This window comes from Charadrius vociferus, unplaced genomic scaffold, assembly GCF_000708025.1.
Source record: "Charadrius vociferus isolate BGI_N301 unplaced genomic scaffold, ASM70802v2 scaffold883, whole genome shotgun sequence".
NCBI lineage: Eukaryota > Metazoa > Chordata > Aves > Charadriiformes > Charadriidae > Charadrius > Charadrius vociferus.
Genome location: NW_009647740.1, coordinates 1,027,066 through 1,044,941, shown reverse-complemented (window position 1 = coordinate 1,044,941; position 17,876 = coordinate 1,027,066). Strand labels below are relative to the sequence as shown.

The 17,876-nt window shown below is 40.1% G+C and overlaps 1 protein-coding gene across 1 annotated transcript in view; it reads left to right on the top strand.

The window, feature by feature from the left end:
* LARGE (like-glycosyltransferase) overlaps positions 1-17,876 on the top strand; it is a 201,806-nt gene that overhangs the window by 163,385 nt on the left and 20,545 nt on the right. The window contains exons 9-10 of the mRNA XM_009881984.1: positions 5,501-5,656; positions 16,772-16,935. Of these exons, the coding sequence (XP_009880286.1) occupies positions 5,501-5,656; positions 16,772-16,935 (320 nt within the window). The remainder of the gene's footprint in view (positions 1-5,500; positions 5,657-16,771; positions 16,936-17,876) is intronic.

Here is a 17,876-nt window from a genome sequence, read left to right as displayed (position 1 = left end):
CAAATTATTAGAATTTTCCCCCCCACCTCAAAATAGGAAAATGCTTCCAATCCTGTTGATGGCTTTTCAAACTAGTTTTGAACACAGCTGATGCTAAATTAGCAGGTAGATAAATAACTAACCTCATAAATTCCCCATTCTGAAACTGTGTTTTGTGATTCACTGTGTCCTGTCTGGGAATGTCCTCCACACTAGAACGACTTTTTGAGATTGCTTACAAAAGTTTAAACAGCTTCTTGTCCATAACCCGAATACATCATTTCAGATCTGCCTCGAACATGACCTATTGTACCTCTTTCTATTCCCGTCCCTGAGCTCTCCAAGCGCCTCAGAGCTGATCTGCAGCAGCTCTGGCATACTGCTGCCTTGCACCTTTTGATGCCACCCAAGCAAGAGCTACATTGAGAGGAGTAAGGGCTCAAAAGAGTGAAACATAGACCCCTCCCTGGAATGAACGTCGCTGTCAGTAGGGTGCTTCCACTCTGCCCAAAAGGGAGCACTGTGGTATTACAGACGTGGTTTTAGGGGTGTTTTTCTCAGTCAGAAGGCCTCTCGTTAAACAGGAGTTGAAGGAAAGCTGCAAATCCTTTTGAGGAAAAACTGAGAACTTTGGTGAAAAATACAAGACAGGGACAGTCTGTCAGCATACTGCCTTACAGCATAAGCAGTAAGCTGAGGGGTAAAGTAATCCCTGGGACCATGGGCACCAAATCAGGCCAGGCAAAGATTTGAATCCCACATCCAAAAGCAGTGTCTGGACCTCTGGGTTGCTGGCAACTCCAAAGTGAGTCTCTTCCACTTACATAGTTCAGAAATACCACTCTGAAACCTCCCTGGTGACATTTTTGTGAAGTATTTGATCCTTTCGGATGAAATTGGTTCTTTTATTAAACCATTCATTTCTGATGAAACACAGTTTAAAAACAAAGTTTCTAGACATCTCTAATCAAGGTACACGTGGTGTTTGCTTATTGCTTGCAGTGTGACTTGGGGCATATTTAAACTTTTCAATAACCTGTGCCTGAAAAAAAGTCTATTGAGATGGCATTAAAATGGCATATATAGATGGCTTTGCTATGTAGATTTGCTGAACATTTAACTCCTATTGATTTCAGTGGGAACTATCTGGTTGTCTAAACAAGGAGTCTAGTTTTTAAGCGGAAAAGCTCCCCATCTACAAAATACCACTTTTACTTATTTATCTAAATTGTGAAGTGCTCATGGGCTTAATTAAGAATATCTGTTCAATACTTTGTGGAATTAAACTTCTTTAGGCTTAAATCTGGGCTTAATTTATTCTTGCCTTTTTACCCCCTCAGCCTGCAAAGGAGGTATATAGGTATCTAGGATACCCTGTATTGTCTGATGTCATAAGGGCTGAAGCAGAGTGGCAAATCATCAAGATGTGTCTTTGGGTAAAAAAAAAAAGGAAGGGATTATGGCTAAGGAAACATTTGGCCAAATACTTCTTTCGGAGTAGAAAGATGAAGATGCTCCAGGGAAAAAATGGATAAAGGCACCTATAAAAATAAGCTTATTGTTCAGTGGTTTGAACATCAGATTCGAAATATTTCATCTCCCCAGAGAGAACAATGCAGCTGGAAATGTAAGGAGGTTTGCTGGGATTTTTGTTTTCAGTGCGTTTCCATGCAGATAACTGAGCTTAGAGCCCTCTCCTACACTCCACTAGCATATAACATCCTCTGTTACCTTCCGTCTCAGATACTTTTGCCAGTCTAACGAGACTCCAACTGTGTCATCGTTTGAGTGCTTTGGGTCAGAACCTGGTGAATAAATGGGAACTATCAGTGCATTTAACGTGTTTCACTAGGTCACAAGTGTATGGAAGTATTCCAGGAGGGTGGCTGAGCGTAATCAGTGAATGGTAACGGTTGCTGATTAACTAGGAAGGTATTAACAGAAATGTAGATAGTGCCAAGTTGCTTAATGACGACTAACCAAGTGTTAAATAGATGTGGAATTTTAAGTTCTGATCTTTCAGTACTTAAATTGCTAAATGAAGATTAAGGAGCGTATTTTTCTTAGTTCTCAGGAGGCCTTGATCAAGAGTGGGAAGGATCCATGGGACAGCCTGAAGGCTAGCACTGTTCCTCAGGTGTCCACCCAGATAATGACACTGGAATTTTGTATGTTCTAGCTGCAGTTTCCTCTTATGCCAACAGAGCTTTGGAATAGATTAGAAACTAGGAGGGTAAATAGAAGAAGAAATAAACACAGTATTACGATGCTATTCAGTCTTGGAAAGGGGATGTTGTAGTAATGAGATTTTTAGTTTCTACATTCACTTTCTCTCTTTAATGTTGAGATAACACTTGCTCAGTCTGCAAATAAAGTGGAATCTGAGTTGGACTTTTTTTTTTCTTTCTGATTTCCCTGTAGTCTCTTTCCAACTGTTGGTTGTTTTTTTTTTTCTCCAATTAGTTCACTGTTGCCCACAATAAAGTTTCTAATGTAATGGCCATAGCTTTATCTGTGCAGCCCATTGTCTTCATCGTGTACCTCACTGATGCCCGTGACAGCCTATGCAAGGATGCCTTGGCCTCCACAACTTCTGCTGTGACTGATGGTGCAATAGACCAAATCAGGCAGCTACAGTCAGAACTGAAGGTGAATTTGTGGGCTGACAGCAAAAAAAAGAATACAGTCTTTGGATGTAGTGCTGTATGTCAATGGTTAAGGGTCTTGCTAGGTTTTGAAACTTTTTCTTTTTTATGCTTTCATATATCACATAATATTTATCTAATCATGCTACATTTGAAAAGCAGCCCGCTTTTTTGCCAGACCTGTTTTGTAGTTTTTCTACCTCAGGTCATCCAGATGGTTGCATGGTTCCTTGATGTTCTTTAGCTGCGTTGGCGTGTGCTGTCTTTCTTGATTAAAAAATGAGCTTTTCTGGACAGTCATCAGCTCCATTCAGCTTTCTTCAGTTCACTCCAGGCTCCCCTGACATCTGTACACATGCAGCATCCTGACACGTTTCAAATCTGATCAGATCTGAACCACCAGCTAAGCCCTTGACACTTACCGGCTTTTACACACACAACAGATTTTGAAGCACAGCAGCAAAGAGCCTCTACAGTGACAACTGCAGTTGTCTCGCTTTGACATCATCCCCCACACAACTGGGTAGAGGCATCAACACCCATACTTGGCTGTGATGTGACATAGTGTGTGCTGATGGGAAGTTCCTGCAGCACCGGGGAGCCTGTCCTGTAACAGGTTCTGAGATTGTCATCATTAGCCATTTCTGTGCTTACGGTCCCCAGGGTGAGTGGTCGGAGTGCTCAGCAAGGGGTTAGGATGCTCATGAAGACATCCAGAAGGAAACTCACATGAAGTGTAGGAGTAGCAGGGAGAACACACAAAAGATTTTTTTCAGCGTGTATTTTTTGTCCCATTTGCCAGCTTCTCAGCTTCTTTTGATCCACTTTTAAGTGCATGCGAGTTACCAGGAGACAGCTGCTATTCTACGCCTGCTTGTAAAAGTGCATACTAGTACCCTGTAAAACTGTTAAGCAGCCTTTTAGGTTCCTTCAGCCCTATGCTTCTGTTACATGTGCCTGTTTCCCTGAGGTAGAATTCAATCATTGAGATTTTTTTGCATGCATTTCATGCCTTTTGCTTCATGAAATATGTCAGGTTCTTTTCAAAGAAAGGAGATTCTGAAGATCCATTTTTCGGTGGAGGAAATCTGTCATCTGAAGTTTATGTCCTAACCTATCTAAAGCTCCTTTTTTTCCGTGATGTTTGGTATTTTCAGCACACATTCTATATTTTCAGCACCCGTTGCAGCAACATGTTATTGCACAGTTAAGCTACACTTCCGAACATCTGGACAAATGTAAAACCAGCAAAGAATGCAGCATTACCTGGGAAAAATGTCTACACCAAGTATTTTTGTCCAAATAATTTCCCAGATTTATACAGTATGTACATGCATCATGATCTTGATTTAAAGTGTTCCTATAACTGGAAAAAGTGATTTACCAATTTCTGAAATGATCCTTTTTCCCTATAGCTGCTTTTCTGTAACTGCATGTATGGCTTGCTGACATACTAGTTGCCTCAGCAGTGATCCGAGGGAGGGATAAAGCTTTCCCTATCAGGAGATGTTTTCATAGGTGTTTGGGTATGTAGAGGAGACTGCCATAGCTTTTATGGCAGTATAAATACTCAGTGGAGAGACTATGTTGTTTGCTGAAGTTAGTACAGGAAGAATTCAGGCTACGTCCTGCTCTTTCCTCCTCTAGTCCACTCGTACGGCAACAGTTAGCATGATTTTAGGGGGCTCCCTGTTCCTGTGGAGTTGTGTTGCTGACACCGAGGGAACCTCGTTCATCTGCTCTGGGCTGCTTCTGTTCTATGTGCTGCGCTTCAGCTCTGTGCGTTCCCTCCCACAAATGCAATGTTCAGAGCAAAGCTTACCGTGCGACCGGCTCAGCAGCTGGTGTTGTAGCTCTGTGGCTGTGTGTGAGTGACACGGTGCCTTCACGCAATTAACTTAATGGATTCAGAGAACCTCCAGAACTCCTAGCTTGGAAATGTTCCCAAGGGAGACTTTTTTTTTTAAATCTCTTTAGACGCCACAGGAATAAAACTGAATACAAAGCATTTGGTGTTTTTTTCCTTATGCCTAAAATATAGCCTCTATAAAATGAAATCATTCCTGCAAGCCACTGTTGGCTCCCTCTTAGTTTTTCCTTAGGGCCCCATTCTCGTTCACACTGGCAGCAGTGCAAAGTTACCTTGATGTAAACGAGAATCAGGCCCTTTATGTCAGCATTACATTTAAATCTAGACCAGTGTGAGAGTCATCTCCCATTAGCAGAGGCTAAATACCTCCTAGAAATTGGAATTCAAAGGGTGAAGCATTGTGCTGCATCACTGTGTTGTTTAACACAACTGAGATCAGTCTTGTTTAAATGAAGCGATGGCGAAAAGGAAGTCAGATTAAATTCAGTCCTTTTTGAAGGGTGTAAATGGGTATAGGAATTAATTTCAAGCTCTTTCTTCTCAGTACCTAACCAGAGAAGAGTCTGTCTGGCCTGAAACAGTGAATCAATTTCATTAGCTGAAACAGTCATGTGGAAATCTGAGATTAATGTTTAATACCTACATCCCTGTTTCTCTCGTCCTGCCACCTTCTTCAACGGAGTCCGTAACCTATCGGATCTGGGATTAGAGTTGTGCCAGCATTTACGAGGTGCTGCATCACAAACTAGAACAGCACACCAACTCAAATGTGCAGGTTATCCTATGGAGGAGTTTCAAAGCACATCGCCTGTAGAGTATGGAGTTACTTGTGAAAGACATGGTGAAGTCTTCCTGATAAAAAGACAGAAGGAAAGCTGTGTAGTTTGGGGATGTTTTGTTTTTTCTTTTTTAAGAGAGCAGCAAAATGCACACACATAAAAACAGCAAATAAAGCAAATCTGTATTCTAACAGCAGCATGTGTTTTCTCTTTTTTTCCTCTCTGAGGTGATTCACTGGAACTCCCCAAAGAAGCTGCGAGTGAAAAACAAGCACGTGGAGTTTTTCCGCAACCTCTACCTGACATTTCTGGAATATGATGGGAATTTGCTGAGACGGGAACTCTTTGGTTGCCCCAGCGAGGCAGATGTTAACAGTGAAAATGTAAGTGGGATGTCTGGGGCTTGAAGATTTAAAGGGTGTTTCATACAAGGCACAGGCTACGTGAAAACTTGGAGAGTTGGTGATATGGGTAGTGCAGTGCAGAGGGATGCAGGAGAATTGAGGTCAGTGCTCAGATTCCAAGAGTGAAGCTGTGGAAATCATTTAATCTCTCTGTGCTTCAGTTCCTTGCCTGTAACACTGTCGTATTAATCCTGCCTTTCCCCTGTTTTTTGTTGCTTTTTTTGCCTGCCTTGCCTTTTAAAAATCCCCAATAAAGGTGAGATCACAAACTGAAAATGAGGATTTAGGCTCTTAATTCCATTAGACAATTTTGCAAATCTTACCCTTACTCCTAAAACTTTCCAGGGGAAGGGCTTGTTTCTTGCTGTGTGTTTGTTCAGCATACACTGATGTCAATTTTGACTGGTAGATATTAGTGTTCAAATAATGAAGAAGAAGCGAGAATATCAAGACTGCTGGATTTAAGTCTGTGAGTTTTTGCCATACTGCAAACTGCTGAATGAGTTAATACTTCAAGGTACACATAGGCTGTGAGACTGTGCGTTTTTTTTTCTGCACTGCCCCTACACAAACACAGCAGCATTTATGCGTATCTGCATAAAATTTGCAATCAGAACCTTTCAGATGAAGCAAATCCTTTGAAAATGGTTGAAATCAAGGGTGTTTACATACAGATGTTCTTGTTTGTGTGTGCCTTAGTACATATAGTTCCAATGTAAAAAACTATTAACGGAAACATTTATACACAGATGTATATGAACTCATTGTGTATAATACGGTCTCTGGAGATTTCTAGACCAAGTATCAATTTTGGATACGTCACCTGAAAGGAATAAAAAGGAATCTGTAACATTTTATGTTATCTTCAAGAAAAAAAAAAAAAGTAATTCTGAAATACACAACATTCTCTATATAAAAATCAATAAAGGAAAGCCAGTATCATGTACACATTAGCAGTTAAGAGGTAATTGGCAATCAATAGCATTGTTGAGGCTTGTAGTGTTTCCATTTAGTCTGCAGATAAAATGACCACAGGAGATGCCGTTCCCAATTTTTTAACTATAGCACTCAGAGATTGGATAGATATATTTTAGCCCAAGGCATGGCTTCCCAGGTACTTATTTGACCATCTCACTGTCTTCTGAAAGGAGTGGGGAACAATGAGAAACTGGAGATAAACATTAACTGGGGGATACTGAAGCAGGAATGAGAGAGAGAGAAAGCGAGTGCACAGTGAGAGCAAAAGCACATGGAGAAAGAAAATCCTCTGCAAGAGTGAGAGCCTTTTAGATAATCAAGGGAAGTGAATGTGATAAAAGACCACTAAGAGTCTGACAGTCAGAGACATCAAGATACAATAGATGGAGTAGAGGCTAGGATAGGAAGAGAAAAGGGGAGTGAGACATTAGAAAAAAAAAAAGGTAACAGAACAAAACACACCTTCATCACACTTTTAGGAATGCAGGTTAAAATTATACTGAGTTCACAATATGTTGTGTGGGTTCGAAGAGCATGAATGCAGTCACAGACTTGTTGCTATATTTTCCAGGCTCTATAAATCCTTAATAAACAGATTTATTCTAGACGACAAGTTGCTGGGGAGCAGTGCACAGTGAATGCAAGTTCTTGCTGCTGAAAATGGCAGTCCTGAAAGTTTAAAATGGCTCGTTTTACTGAACTTGTATCTAGTTGACAGACACTGGAAATGACTAACTGCTCAAGCCTGTTTCTTATTCAAGACAAGTAGAACGCAATATGGTATATGGTATGGCTTGTGTCTGAAAAAGAAATGTAACTCATTCTTCCATTTATAAATAAAAAAAAAAAAAGATACTGGAAAAGAATGAGCTAGACATGAGTCCTAACTTGCCAAGAGACACCAAAAAGTTAACAGCCTTCTATCAGAACAATCAGATACAGGAAAAAAATCTAACTTTACATAGCTTAAGAGTAGCCACTTAGAAGAAGACATTGTTTTTTATTAGTTACCCATGATGTAAGCCCCACTCTAAACTTTACTATGTCCTTTTTATTGTAAAATACGGAGAGCAAGTTTCAGCTTTCAAGTTATGAGACCCTAAGAATAGGATTATCACGAAAACCACTCTTTCTGTCACTCTCTGTCTGCTGTAGTACATACAGTGGCACATGTGTCCTATTAAAATACAGTACATTCCCATGATCTATCACAAGATAATCTTCAGAAGCAGAGCATCTTGTAACATGAGCGAGGAGCCACTGTTTGTCATTCTTCCCAGTACAAGAACTAAGCAGCATGAAGTGGAAATAGCAAGTAGCAGGTTCAAAACGAAGATAGACATTTCACCCACGATGTAATGAAGCTTTGAGCAGGAGGTAATGTTGCTAAAAATATACATACGCTCAAAAACTGACTCTTCGTGGAAAGAAAATCAATCAAGAGCTGTTAAGCTTTGGTGCAGAAAGTCCTTGGACCACAAGTTGAGGACTAGATGAACATTCTGAGGAAGCATTGCTGTACACTGGCCCTGCTTTTACACTCCTCTCTAGGCAGCCAGCTCACAGCTGGAACGGAATGCTAGATGGACCTGTAGTCTGACAAAATGCAGCTATACGTTTCCATTAGGATTCCTAAGCATATATGTTACATAAAAGGCTATAATTTCTGCAAAGTCAAGTATGTATAACGTAGGAATGGCTGTTTGATTTATCTTAATAGCTATTATTTTTCCTTTCTTCTCTGAATTGAGTCTAGCAGCCCCAAAACACAATTGGGCTCTTTTTAGGCTAGGTATTGTATATGCATAAAAAGTGCTTCTTCAGCTGCCTGTGCTTCTCTGCACTGTGCCTCAGTGGACAAAATGTTAGAATAGCACTGCTGGTTTTATAATCAGAGAGAATTACTTAAGCGCTGAAGGCCCTGAGACCTGTTGTGGAAGAAGCAGTGGCTTAGTGTGAGCCTGTCCCTCACAGTCTGGCTGTATCAGAATCTACCCGTAAGGTCTTGTTCCAATATGTCAGCCATCGCTTCTCTACAGTTTAATATTTGTAACCATGCTTTATTTAGAATGCAACCTGTAATTAAGGAATCTCATTTGTAATGCAAATATCTGTAAAAAGTGAAAAGGAAGCGTGGCAGTGGGTACCATTGGGCTGGTTCTGTTACTCTAGGGCCCCTATACACTTCTCATCAGTACGGAGATGGCCTTAACATGAATATGAATTGTGTATCTTCCCTTTTTAAGGACTCTTTACAGTGCCAGAGAGATGTAAAGGGGCATTAGGTTAAAAGACCTTACATTGATTTGTCTCACTCTTCCTCTGTGTGTACGTGCACGTATGCGTAAATATGTATGTCTATATGCATGTGGAAGGATTAGTGCTTTCCTTTTTTTAATGTTTGCTAAGGAAGTATGATACCACAGATGATTGAATTTTAAGAGGTCTAAAAGCAGTCTTTGGATCTTATGCTGCCTCGTCCTGATCTAGTCAGTTGACCTTCAGCTGCACCAAACAGCACTGTTATTAGGTTCCAAAACTTTACAAATGGGAATGAACAGAACAGATAGGGCTCTGAAACTGAAATATTGGAGTCAAAGAAATACAGATTAAGGTATTTTTTCTGTTTATGTAACAATGCTTATATATGTGTCCGTGTGTACTTACGTGTTTCATCATTTCCTTGAAATATTCAAGCTGAAAGACCCTGTGTGTTGCGGGGATGGGCTGTGGACAGGGTCCTGCCACACGCTCCTTGCCATAGAGCAGAACTGTAAGTCCCCTTCATTCCAGATGTACTAAAATGAGGTTGCACAGAGCAGACTCTTCTCCGCAAATTGGTATTACAATCACCCCTTCGTCTTTTGTGCAGATTCTGGATACGAAATTCAGGGTATGAACCAAATCCTCTGGTAAACACAGCCATTGACTCAAGTGGCCTTTGGAGCACGTCCTTCGGCACTCTGTCCTACTTATACCATGCTATTTCCCCCCTTCTCACTCCTTCTTTCTTATTTTGATGCCATGCAGAAGATTTTAGGGAAACCCACGAACGTGAAGTTCACAAGAATCTTGAATTTTAATGTTTCCTATTGGCTTTTAATGCTTATGTCCAGAGTTTTATTCTAAAGGATCTACTGTAAACCTTAAATATTTCAACAGGATCTTCTGTGTACCAGTCTATCTCTATAGTTATGCTATGAGATAGATTTTGTAAGCCTGATTTTAGCACACAGGCACACACTCAACCTTTCAGCATTCTCATAAAAACTTCTTTCCTGCAGACAGCTTCTCACCAGCTACTTCTGCCAAAGCATTAAATCTGAAGGTTGAATGGGGTGTCCCCTATTACTGAAGCCTGCGTCCTGATCCAAAGCCCAGAGCAAGATCAGTGGGAAGTTTATCACTGATTTCACTCAGTTTAAGAAAAGGACAGTAGATTCCCATCAGAGAAGACTTAGACAAAACACAGGAAAAAATTATCTGCAGATTTTTATTTTCAGATTTTCAAATGAACAATGCAAAGAAACAGCATAAAAAAATTCTAGTTCTCCCTGAAAACATTTGCTTAGGTGTATACTTACTTACTAAACATGTTTTTACTTATTTACTTTTTTGTGCAAAACCAGAGATTCGTAATATTAGCAAATGGCTGTGCATGCCATCTTGTAATATCCACCAGAAGAGCAGGAGATTCTAGCAATCTACCACATAGGATAAACTTTACTAACAAATTCAGCAATTTTTGAATGTCTGAAAATAGCATGCAAAGGGAGATTACAAGTCAGTATCAGGGTGCTGAACTTGCAGTCAGACTGATGCTGTGAGTACCCTTTCTCCTGCAGAATTTCAGAATACTGCATCATTTGTAGGACTGGGATTTAAAGTTACTGTTTTGTCATGACGTAGTCTTTCTCTGGTAATAACAGATGGTATATGGCAGTTCTGAGGTGAAATCCTGACTTCCCCAGCTGTGTTGTTTCTATTATTATAACTGTTATTGTTATTAAATGCTGAGCTGGTAGCCCATCCTGTTAGTTGCCTGAAAGTTGCCATTATACCACTTTCAATATTGCTAGATGGGGGATCATGTGGACTGGATTATTTTTTTTTTGTCATACTGACATGCCTCTTTTTTTTTCTTTTCTCTCATTTTTTGAAGTGAAACATGGGGAAAAGCTTGGGAGGGTTTCCTACACTACAAGTCCTGATGATCTCGTCGTGGTAAATCTCCATACCTCAGAGAAGGAACTGATTGTTGGGCCAGGAACATGTCCTTTGCCAACCTGGTGAAAACCTAGGCAAATTACAGTGCTGAAAATTTGTGGTTTACACATTGTCAGTAGTATTTTCTTTGATTTTAAGGAGGCTTAGATCTCTGGAGACATTTTCTTAGAAGTGTGCACTGATACGTCTGACCAGATTATCTATATCCCAGTGGCACAGCATAGTTGAGCTTGCTGCAGGCAGGGAACCTGGACAAAGGCTGGCATTTTCTGACTGTTTCTTCTGAATGCTCCATGGAAGGTTCTGACTGCAAGCAGGAACCTGTTTGGTCTCTGTTCTGAGGGGCATTCATTGCCCTCACTGATGTCCAGACAGTATGGAGTTTGGAGCAGGAAGAGGAATGGACTGATGGGCACCTGTAGGTATAGGGAGTTGGCAGACTATTTGAATAGGGACCATGGGAGTGGAAACAGGGCTGGGACTGACTTAGACCGTGGAACTTGCCACATAAGAAGGAACAGGACTAGAAACAATCTGGGGAAGCAAGAGCAGGGAGACCAACCTGTCAAGGCACTCTCCTGCAAGGGAGGTCTGGGAATGGCTCAGCCAAGAAGGTTTGGCAGGGACCTGGGGAAAGGAGATGCAGAGAATGACCAAGATCTGCCATCTGCAGCTGAGATCAAGGGGAGTTGTACTCCATATATAGACAGAACTATCTGTTATGCCTGCCTAAAAATTGGGTTCTTAATTGTGTTGATTATTTGCAGTCAAGATAAGCCATTACTTCCATTTAGCAGGAGTATTAGCTACTTTTAGCTACTAGCAGCAAAATTTCTCTTGCTAGGTAGGCTTGCTTAGACACTATCCTCTTTGTCCTTAGCACAGCTTTGTTTAACAGAAGGCTCAATTTGACCCACAGCAAGTGTAAAAAATTTTATGGCATGGGAGGAATAAAGGTTTAATTGACATGGGATTAGTCTGGCTTTTATTACTAATCATTGGAGAAGCCAGAAGTACTTTATGTAGGTCATCCCAAACAAGACTCAGTGAATGCTTTTTCCTCCCTCCTTCATCATCTGCTTTGTTTATGCTGTGCTAAAGGCAACAGTTAATTCACACACTTTGAAAGTGCTAAATGTTGCAATCCAAATTGCCTACTGGTGGGAACTGGGACAGCTACGCAGGAGGAAATGAAACTGCTGCAGTTTATAACCAGATTATAGTTTCATCCTGGGCTGGTGTTGGTTTTCATCTCAGTGGCTAAGCTGAGTTGATTGTGTGCTATGAATCTTAACTGTGCACACTTGGGAGAAGGAAAGATGATCTGAAAGTTAAATGTTTTCATCTGAGCTGCTCAGTTCCTCTTGTGTTAGCATGATAGTGAGTGACTGAGTGAGTGACTTAAGCCCAGTGTCATCTCATCTCACTTTAAACACCTGATGAGAGACAAATGCCTGCATTAGGGTTTTCATCCCCTTCCCCGAGATCTAAATAGTCTCTAGACACAAAACACTGTTGTTTGGTGTTTTTTTTAAATATTGCTAATCCCTAAGAAAATACACTGATCCTGGATTTTGCATTGATCTCGTCTGAGATGAAATCCTGTAGATTTTGGTGGGATGAAATTGTTTTTGTCACATGGCAGTTAAAAAAAAAAAAAAAACAAAAACAAAGCCAATCACAAATTTGCTTACACTAGGAACAGCCTTAGGAAGGGAGATTTATGAGCAGACTAACCAGTTCGCTGGTGAAGGGTACACGTTGTGTGCCATGTATCATATGGGTCTGCCATCTATCACATGGGTAGCAAACACCACCTCATCTCATACAAATGTATTAGTCAGACAAGTAGACCTGGTAAATCATGACGATTTATGATAGAGTTTAATACCTTCTGCCCTGCCTGTGCCTCTCTGGCCAGCCTAGCTTCAAAGATTACTTTTCCTGAGATGACGTCTGATCACTTGCCACAGCTGGTTGTCCAGAGAAGTAACTTAGCATATGGTTTTTAATGTATTTTTCTTTTTGTTTTGGCATTATCCATGTCATGGCTGCCATTTTTATTTTTTAAACAAGTACCATCATGATGCTAATGAAAGCACTTGTTTCCCACTACAGTATTTCCTAAGAGAACATTACCATACACAGTCTGAAAAGAATACATTTTTCAGCGGTGGGAGTGCTTCCTAGAGGTGACGTTTCCCGCATGTTCAGTGGCAAGTAGCCTTAGCATTGAAAATCTTGTAGAAACAGTGAATCTTATGCTAAGCGGGTACTCGCTTACGAGAATACATGCTGTTACTCTAAAGCTGAGAAGTCTTTGCTGTATTGGGCATATTGTTATAAGTGTAATGGAGGGGTCCATAATAGGAGTGCCATCTTTTTTTCAAATCCAGCTGATATTAAGGTCCTTATTTTGATGGTGCACTGTGTTTAAGGAAACATCTGTTTGCATAGATATGTCAGTATTGCCATTATAAACCCATCTTTTCAAGAAGATATGTGGGAGCAAACCTTAAACGAAGATACATGTTCTTTTTTGTAAATAATGCAATATGCATGCTGTAGATAATTGGATTGGAGAAATTTTATGTGATCATATAAGTGAAAAATAATATGAGGTAACTCAGAAAGAGATAAATTTAAGGATATATATGTGTCTGTCTTAGTCAGTTCCTTGTCTTTTGAATGTTGTGCATCCTTAACCTTCTCATTTTAAATATGTGTGCAAAAATGGCATACGACTGCATGCAATATGCATTTGTAGATTCTGTGTCTCTTCATAGTAAAGAGGAAGCAGCCTTTGTATGTTTATGTGATACTGGGGCACGGGTATCTGAATGTATAGATGAACGGGGGGAACAAAGAACGTGAGAGAGGAAAAGAGCTCTTAAACTGCATAAAGCTGTGCATCACCCAGCTGTTAGTCCTGATAATTTGTCCACATTAAACTTCATTGACATAGTTTGTGAGCTTATGGGTTTTGCTGGACCAAATCCAGAGTGCCTAGTGTGTCCGGCATTGCTTCCAATAGGAGAGGAGTTTTCATATGGATAATCACATGTTACTGCTTTCCAGTGCCTGTTGCCTCAGCATTGCAGGATAAGCCCATCCTTAACGCAGACTGCTTGCCACATGTGCAGTGACAATACTACAGGCCAAATCGCAGCCTGTCCTGTGCTGGTTGTCCTACCCGAAGGAGCACACCTTAAGTAAGCTGTGTTTGAGCCTGTAGAGCATGGGTTCCTAAGGCTGCCTAGCAGTTCAGGCTCATGGTATGAGCAGGCAAGGAATGGACAAGTATTCCTGCAAAGTGCTGGTGGAGCTGCGTGTCTGATCTTGTCAAGTGGTGCCCACATATTAGCCAGGGCTCTCAGACAGCCTGTGCTTGGGCTTCCCCCTGGCAGCCTGCCTGCACTTGGGTGGAGGGTGCTGGGGTGCACACAGCCATCTCATCTCTTCTCTTGGGTCCCAACACTACATAGAGTACTGAGCATGAGTCATGGGAAGTGACAGGGAGAACCTCAGAGACTATCAGCATAGCTTCAGGCTCAGAAAAAGTCTGACAGGACAGGGAAAATCCCGACCCTAAGAAATGAAGTGGAAAGAACAAGGTTGCCCTTTCCCTTTAGCAGAAGGAATCTTCTGCTATTGGCTGCTCTCCCTCACCTGTGTCACCAACTTTGTGACTCGGTGAGTTTTACCATCAAAATACTGGGGCCTGTAAGAAGCTGTGAATTCTCCTCTTCCCTCACCCAGGTCTCTGTAGTACACAAAGCCATAATTTAGCCCAAAACGTTATTCTGTAACTCATAATTAAGTATGTATGTCCTCTTAGCTTGCAACTCGAATGTAATCTGATAATCATTTGGTAACTGCCTGGTTAATAGATGCTGTGCAATTCCAAATTTCTAGCCTGGTCATTTGTACATACAGCAGGATAGTAAGGTATTCCTGAAATGTGCTTTGCTATTGTTTTAACCATTTAAATTTCAATCATCTGCTTGATAATTCTGTTAAGGGCGTACTAATGTCTCTTTTCAAGGAAGAAACAGAAAGATACAATATTCTTTCTAGTCATTGTTGTAAATATTGGGTTTAATTCAAATATTGTTTGAGTGTGGAGAATAATGTATAGGCTCAGCTGAATGATGATTTGTAAGGCAGAATGAATGAAACTCCAAGAATACATAAAAGAACTCCTGATTTCTGTTCCACCAAAAGAGATCTTGATGTCAATAGAATTTTTGCCTGAGTAAAGATTTGTCAAAATTCAGACTCTCATCTTTCTAAAAGCAGTCTTAAGAGATGTTTGGAGATCTGTGCAGAACAATAGCACAGAAGAATGAGCACCTGATCCAAAACTCATTGAAATCAAAGGAGGTATTTCCATTATTCAAAAGAAGATTATAGAGTGATGTACAGGAAAATATCAGGAATTATTCCATCAGCCTTCACAGGAAAACATTCAGCTGTAAGCATTATTGTTGATGGCAGCCATTATGCTTATAGTTCCAAGAACAGCTCTTCTTCGTAACACAGTATTAGAACAAGAAACACCTACATTTTCCTTTTTTTTTTTCTTAGAGATGGTGTTAAAACTATTACATTAAATCATTCCGAACAGGACAAAAGTAGAGGGTTTTAAATCTAAATAAATGTCTATAATTCAATAATCTGTTTGTTGCATGAAACTATGCACTGTGATTTTTATCAAAACTTGCAATGTTCACTTCCTATGAAGTGAATGCTTTTCTTATTTACTGATAAATATGCTTATAGAATGCTTTTAAGAAATAAAATATAAAAACAATATATTTATTAATAACCTACATTTTAGAGCAACGGAAATGGAACTCTACTTGATGTGTTAAGACTATGTATAATTTCATATTTGTTACATTTTGTAGTACATTTTACAGCACGTATGACTGAATTTTCCTTTTAAATGAATGCATCTTAAATAACCTAGCCAGATGTTTGGCTTTAAAATAGTATCGTTTGAGGTTGGAATTGGTCAGCTGCACAGACATTTCTTCAATTTTTCTCTTCCACCTTTCCACAGAGCCAAACTTTTACTCTCTTAAAGCTACATGTCTAAGTGACTCAGGATTGGATTGCTTTGAGATGCCCATTTTGACTTTGATGGGGCTTGGTTTCCAAGGGAGCCAAAAAAATACCTGTTCTTCGCTAATCTGCCATCCTTTGGATTTCTCAAACTAGGTATCCAGAAGCACAAATCCCGCTAAAAGTGTAGGCTTAGTTCTGGCACCACTGCAGTTGAAAGACTATTTTCATTGCAAAATTGAACTGGCTCAGATACATAAGTCTCAAGAGACGGAGTAATGATCAGTTAAAGATGTTACTTTTCCAGCTGTCTGTCCATGCTGCTAGCAGCAGTTATTATTCTCCAATAGAAGGCGCAGAACGGGAATTGCTCAGCCCAGCGTACAGGCTTAATCTGCTGCTGAGTCTTGTCTGCTGAAGCTGTATGTCTACGGGTGGTTTGAAATACAGCTGCTAATAAGAAATGACATTATGCATCATGTTGGAGTGTTAATGTTGAAACTTGGCAATTATTAAAATTGTGATTGTTCACTGTTTCATTGCTAGTCTGGATGACGAAAGTATGTAATACAGATAATATATACAATATACAGAGACAATAATACAATGGTCTGTCTGCCTTATCAGTTTACTTACAAGTGCTTTCTTCCAATCTCTTGTCCAGTGACTTCAAGGAGTGAGGCTTGGGAAAATCCTGCTACTCTGTATGTTCTACTTGCACTCCCCATCGCATCGTGCTGCATGTTACCAACCTCCTCATTCTTCCTGATTTGCTAAAATAATTAGAAAGAACTTATCTTTATGTCCACTCTTTCTTTACAGCTCCAGAAGCAGCTGTCTGAGCTGGATGAGGATGACTTATGCTATGAATTTCGTCGAGAACGTTTCACCGTCCATCGCACTCATTTGTATTTTCTACATTATGAATACGAGCCTGCTTCAGACAATACCGATGTAACGCTGGTGGCTCAGCTTTCAATGGACAGGTAGGGAAAATCTCTTGTTCATCTGGAAGCGTGGGACAATGAATATTTTCTTACAGAGAAATCCAACTATGTAATACTTTGGGGAGAGAAAAAATTTACTTTGCTAGAAACTTGGATGTCTTACTGTAAGAATTTTCTTGACTTAGGAGTAGCACATATAGATAACTCACATGCATCCAGACTTCAGCTCTGCAGTGCTGAAGTGTGGGTAGAGTTCGTGAGAGGCTGAATACTGGAAGTGCAGGAGTTGTTACTTGTCAGGATTGTCAGGCATTGTTAGTTCATGGAGTTTTGTGGAAACTTAGAAAAAACAGAAGGTGTTTGTAATAGACTTAGGCAAGCTGACCAAGTTTTTACACACAGTATTTCCTCATTAGACAGTGTCAGTTTTGCTTTCATTGGCATTTTCCGTGCAGAAAATTTCCATTAGTGATTTTTCTTGTAGTAAAAATCAAAACTAAACATTTCCGTTTCAAATTGGGAAGTTGAAAAAAACCCTATTTTTAATGTACTAGTGTGAAACAAAAAATCTCCTTTTGAGAGGAGTCATTGCATTTTCATACAAATGTTGATTTTCCGAATAACATTTCTAGTTTAACTCTTTTCAACTTTCAGTTCTGATGTAAAGTGTAATTTAACTGGTATTTCAGTTGGGAAGAAAAATCCATTTCATGACAAGTTCCACTTGCACCTTTCTGATTCCCACCATTGCAATTAGTTGTCATTTTTCAGAAGCTCTGAAAGTGCAGTCCGGATCAGCCAGCTTTATGAAATTTTGAGTTGTCAGTCTCCTTTTTCCTCCTGCTTCTCAGTTGGAATCTAGTCCAGACTTTGTAGTTACTGCTGTCGGAGTGAGTTACAAAACAGGTCAGAACTCCTTGAATATTAGCCAGCAACTGATATTTCATTTAGTGGAGCACATACATAATACAACATGACCT